The sequence below is a fragment of the Pristiophorus japonicus genome, chromosome 3, assembly GCF_044704955.1.
Source record: "Pristiophorus japonicus isolate sPriJap1 chromosome 3, sPriJap1.hap1, whole genome shotgun sequence".
In the NCBI taxonomy this organism is placed as follows: domain Eukaryota; kingdom Metazoa; phylum Chordata; class Chondrichthyes; family Pristiophoridae; genus Pristiophorus; species Pristiophorus japonicus.
Genome location: NC_091979.1, coordinates 256908367 through 256914415, shown reverse-complemented (window position 1 = coordinate 256914415; position 6049 = coordinate 256908367). Strand labels below are relative to the sequence as shown.

At 42.8% G+C, this 6049-nt stretch overlaps 1 protein-coding gene across 1 annotated transcript; it reads left to right on the top strand.

Annotated features, from left to right (window-relative positions):
- The first annotated feature begins 519 nt into the window (after positions 1-519).
- Positions 520-5041, top strand: emx2 (empty spiracles homeobox 2). The gene is made up of 3 exons (XM_070874969.1): positions 520-907; positions 2209-2393; positions 4743-5041. The coding sequence occupies exons 1-3, from the start codon at positions 520-522 to the stop codon at positions 4908-4910; spliced, it is 741 nt and encodes a 246-aa protein (XP_070731070.1). The 3' UTR covers positions 4911-5041.
- The last annotated feature ends 1008 nt before the right edge of the window (positions 5042-6049 follow it).

The following is a 6049-nucleotide window of genomic DNA, read 5'->3' as shown; positions in this document are numbered from 1 at the left end:
GCCGAACAGCCACATATTCCTCGCGAGATGATTGAATTGTGACTGGTTTCTCGGGAGGTTTTGTGTGTGTGTGTGTGTGTGTGTGAATGTGTGTTGGCCTGGTGTTCTGATCCATTCCGCACGGATCGAATCCGCCTCTCCGGGTTTAAAGAGCAATTGACGCACTTAAAAGTCTTCCCTCAACCTCAAGGCGAGTAATAGCGACCAATCATCAAGCCATTACAGGGCTTCAGTGGAAGCTGTTTATGTGATATCAGCAGTAATTAGCTCATGAACTAACAAGTCGTTTGCACAACTTTTCAGCCGTGTGATAAAGTGACCGCATAGATGGATTGTCTCTGGACTATGTGGCCACATCGCTGCTAAAGTGTTCTGGGGAACAACTTTTAATGTACTCTCTCTTCCTCAATCTCAGCAGTAATACTTTTTGTGTGTGTGTGTGTGCGGGGGGAGTATTGCACAACCGCCCATTTTTTCTCTCTCTCTCTCCTGCACTGAGGATATACTGACTGGCAAACCATGTTCCAGCCAACACCTAAACGGTGTTTTACCATTGAATCTCTAGTCGCCAAGGATAGCCCACTGCCTGCTTCGAGATCAGAGGAACCTATAAGGCCAGCCGCCCTCAGCTACGCGAACTCTAGCCCAGTGAATCCATTCCTCAACGGCTTTCATACCAGCGGCAGGGCTATCTATTCCAACCCGGACCTGGTGTTCGCTGACGCGGTGTCTCACCAAACCAACACGGCAGTTCCAGTTCACCCAGTCCCTCCACATGCTTTAGCAGCTCACCCTCTGCAGACTTCCCATTCTCCACATCCCTTATTTGCATCGCAACAAAGAGACCCTTCGAGTTTCTATCCATGGCTAATACACAGGTACAGATATCTGGGACACAGGTTTCAAGGTAGGTCCATTTATTTTTTTAATGCACTGATTTTTTTTGAGGGAGGAGGGGGTGGGAGTCTTTCTATAATGTCTGCGATGCATTTTCGAGCAATATCCTGCTCGTCACTGTTGCACTTGCGCTCCGTGACAGATCTATATTTACGGCTCCTTCGCATCGACTGTTCTTAACTTCTCGCCCAGCGAAGTCAAGCGAAAGTTTAATGCAGGAGTTTGTTGACGGGCCTATCTGCAGAGATCGGCGGAGAGCCTAAGTCTGAGCTATCACGGGGGGGAGGGGAGGGGGACGCTGTTTGGGACTGTCGACCGTTCAAAAGGGGGTGCGTGGCGAAACTCCGAGACGGTTACAGGAGCGGGAGCTCCGGCAGGGGACTGAAGTTGCTGGCGTTGGTATTGACTCCAGCTTGGCCAGCTCAGCCCCCGCTACCACACGGCACTAGAACGTGGGTCCAGAGGCAATTCGTACCGACTCAACAACCACACTCGGACTCGGTATTTATTTCGTTTCTGGGTCAGCAGCAGCACTGAATACACAAGGGGCTGGGCCCCGAGGAAGAGGCGCTTCAGTCAGGAAACTATCCGAATTCCAGAACACGGCCTGTCTCGCCATCCTTACACCTACTCGTTCTCTGCAAGTACTTGCATAGGGAAGGGAATTATTTCTAAAATATTGCGCCGATTTATTCTTGTAATGTGAATTGAGGCGTGTGAATATATATATATATAATTAGAAAAACGTAACAGTCTTTTTTGTATTTTTTCACATTGAACATTTTTTATAATCAAATGTAATGCGTGGGAGAGTAAACGAATTATTTTCAATCGCCTGCGATGGGCTGAGTTCAGTTTACCCTCAGAAAGTGATTAAAGTGTTATTGTTCTGAACAAGTACAGTTAATAAAATGTCCTTGTTCGCTGCTGCTGTGTTTCGCTTGAACGGCCTTGGGTCTGTGCTGAGACCAACATAAGCAATAGCTCGGACAGTCTATATTCGTTCAGAGTGACAGGCAGTGGTGTATAACGCCCGCTCGATGTATTTATTTCGATACAATTGAGAGACATTATATTCAACGAATTCTATGAAATTAAATCGATATTAAACGCAATATGCTTGAGACTTTAGCGGTTGGAGGCCCACACGCTTCGAAGTTTACATGCATTTAAATAACTTCAGTACACATTGATTTCCAGCAACTGAACATGAATTTGAAAAGCGGCCGCGCACATTGAAACTAATTTGGTTCTGTTGCAAGCTAGCTCTGAACTCTCTCTCTCTCTGTTGTTTTCTTGTGTGATTCTCAGGCAATGAGACGAGCCCGGAGAGCTTTTTATTGCACAATGCACTGGCCCGAAAGCCCAAACGCATCCGAACGGCATTCTCCCCGTCTCAGTTGCTGAGACTGGAGCACGCCTTCGAGAAAAATCACTATGTGGTAGGAGCCGAGCGGAAACAACTGGCCCACAGTCTCAGTCTAACAGAAACTCAGGTGAGAAAGCGCGCCTTTCTGCTTCAGATAATTCGCTCCCCTCGGCATCGATTGTGTGTTTTTTTTAATTGCGAGTGTTTCAAAATTATTATTTTTTTATTGCCAAAATAACTGCGCCAGTTGCAGCTGAACCCAAATGGAAACAAACTCGGCTCCAAAAACATTGTGCAACAATCGCGTTTAATGTATTGACGCCACAGTGAGTCTTCAACACATTTTGAGGCTTTTTTAACGGATTGTTGTAAAATACGATTAGCAGTTGCGATTTAAAAAAAATACTGCGGTTACAAGAGTAGGATTTGCTGATCAAATGGTTATATGCAAGGAAGGGTCGAGTCAATTGCAGTCGGTGTTCTATATTTCTTTTCTGATTTTAAATTGTCTTTAGATGCACGTTGAAGACGGATCCAAATAATAAGGCGGAATTATGCAATTTTACACGGCATGAATCACATACAATTAACGTTCAGTGCTAATAGGTGACAGTTTAAAGTTGAACAGTGCGATTCATCTGGCCGAAACCCGCGCTGTATCCGACTGCTCTCGCCAATATTCAGAGTTGTTTATTTTTGCATTTGGGTTTGTTAGGTGTGAATGATGTTTTGGGGGATTTTCAGTGCAGCCACTTAGGCGAAGGAGTCACTGGGAAGCACTGATGACATCTGACATTCCACGTCCCATTGAATATTTGCATCAGTTAATTTCTGTCAGCAAGCTCGTAGCATTCGCGAAATCTTAATGACAATTGAAAAGTAGAGGGTGCGCAGGTAAAAAATAAGTGGAAGAGATTTATAGAGGAAATAGCGCGCACGCAGACTCACAGCCCGTAAAAAGTCTGTGGACAAGCGCCGTTTTAATGCTTTGTCTTGTGCAAAATCGTCTCGGGCAAAACATTGAACGGGAACAAATGAATCGCCTTCTTCATTTGCCTGTCGAACAAGGGAGCGGTCAGGCTTAATTTCCTATTTAATGTGGTCTTTAAGGTGGCTTTGTGTGATCGCGAATCGATGCTGGCTGGGCGCTTTTGTCTGGGTGTCGGGCTTGGCCTGAACAAACAAGATCCCTTTGGAAATCGCCAGCCTCCCCCTCAATTAGGAGAGAGAGAGAGAGAACAGGTTCATTTCCATTCGGCGACTAACGGGAAAGACACAAGACAAAGATGTATCATATATATCTATATTTATACATATATATATATAAGCGCACTCAGATGTCGGCGCACTGTTTTCCCCATTTACCCGCAAACTTTATTTTCATAATTTGCTTTTAAACGAAAGGCATTTCAATCACTTGTGCATTTGTAAGAGTAATGCCACAATTGGAATAATTCTTTCCCAATGAAGCGCTCACCGGCCATCGCTGCTTACAGAAGGTCTAAATAGAATTCGAATTTAAATTTGGGGGAATTTCAGGTTTTGTAATCAAGACCACACCAAGCAATTTCAAAGCGGAAGCATCACTCTTAAAACTGACATGTTTGTAAAGTTGTTGTATGCGGAGACCAGCCCTCTTCCCTCGATGACACTTGCTCCCAACTATAAAATGTCCCAGTCATTCAAAATGAGTTGTTCGCTCCAGAACGGGAAAATTAAAACAAGAATTGGAGAACGATTTTCATTTTTTTTTTCAAGTAAATTTCGGCCTAAAAAAGACGCCCGACAATCGGCGACGCGTAACTACAAAATAAAGGCGATTTTGTCCGCATTTTCTGGTGGTATAAAAGGATGTGTGAATGATGAGGAGGGGGGGGGGGGGGGGGAGGAGACACCAAGAGCAAGGGTGTGAGGTCAGGAGAGAAAGTTCACAGTGCGGGGGATAAACAGACCATTTCATTGGGAGGATATGGTACCTTTAACCTTTATATTTCAATGACTGTTGTATTTTTTAAAATCTAAGCCTTTCCCACCGATCTTCGGGCACTGTGCTAATGAATACAGGGCAATGTCTGGTACAGATACTGCAGCCACCATTTTAGTATTTTGTATGGAAATTACTTGCGCTTATATTTGCTTTCATTTAAATTACATTTCAGGACACGTATTTATAATATTTTACGCGCCGCCAATGCTTCTCAAATCGATTAATGTGTAAAACAGGAACTATCTGAGAGCAAATGGGCCCGGCGGAATTCTAAGCAAATCAGTAATAATAAGGAATATTTTTATTTTCCTGTAAGACAGAGGAAATGTTTTAGTGTTTAACTGATAAATCGCGAGAAAGCATATCAGTGGATTCCATTGAATAAAAATGCATGCACGGTTAAAAGCAGGCGGAGGGAATCGAATGGGGATGCAAGCGTTTGCTTTACACCGTCCAATTCATTGCAACTTTTTTGGGGTCCTTTTTCAGGTAAAAGTTTGGTTTCAGAACAGAAGAACGAAATTTAAACGGCAGAAATTGGAAGAGGAAGGTACAGACGCCCAACAGAAGAAAAAGGGGACCCACCATGTCAACAGATGGAGGCTTGCGACCAAACAAGCGAGTCCCGAGGAGATCGATGTCACCTCAGACGATTAGAACTGAACAAAAATCCGTGTCAAAACTATAGTGTTACTTTCAAACAGCAGAGTTGCTGATGTAGAAAAGGGGAAAAAAAAAACACACTTCATCCAAATGCAATTCCTGTGACGAGGCAGCTGGGGTAAGAAGAGGTCCAAGAGATGGCACTGCGCGCACCGTAAGCTGTCCAAAGGCAGCGATCAATCAGCTCCGGCCAAGATGATTGACAGGAGGACTTGTTCATATTATTGTTATGCAGTTCGCATTCACTTCCAATCCAATTCCGGACTTTTTTGCACTTCCGAATTCAAATCACAAAAAAACGAATGGGGGAAAAAAAAACAACCCAAATCCACACCTGTTTCAGAAACTTGAATTGCATGTGAGCCGCTCGTGAAAAAAAGATGGATTATTATTAAAACAAAAGGCGGGACTTATTTTTATGTTTTTCTTATTTGCTTTGAGAGAGGTTCTGTCAGCTGTGTGCTTTTTACAGAAAAAAATTGCTGTTTTTAAAAAAAAACTTGTTAAATAATTATACCTTCTGGCGTCGACGTGATTGTGATACAGCTATATGAAGTAGAAGTACTGCGTTTTAACTGTTCTACACAACCAAAAAGAAAGTTAGACATCATGGGTTTTAACGATTTGACCACAATTTCGGTCCTTTATTTAAAATAAGAAAACTTTTGTTTAATAAAAAGAATATTCCGGATATTCCTTGTGCATCAGGCTGAAGCGAAAACAAATTTCCCGTGACGTGACATGGTGTTTGGCAGAACTTGCTCGCAAGTTGCCACGAAAAGGACTAGCAGTAAAAGAGTCGGTGACCATCTCTGAGCGGCTATGGTTCAATAAAGCACTGAGCTTCTTAATACGTGTTTATAGCGACACTAAAGTGAAAGATGTTTCTGTAATGTCTTCTATCGAATGTAAATACTTGTGTTTGTTGAGTTTGTTGCAATTCTAATACATTTATACTTCCAAGAAGTATGTCATTGTCATATTTTGTCAATAAAGATTTATCCATTTGCTGCTCAGTAATCAAAGTAGTGAGACCTGTATGGATTTTATTTTTTTTTAAATCTGAAAAATCAAAATGAATAATCTCTATCCCATAATATCAACTGCAGTTTTTTTTTACTCTTCGACTGAAC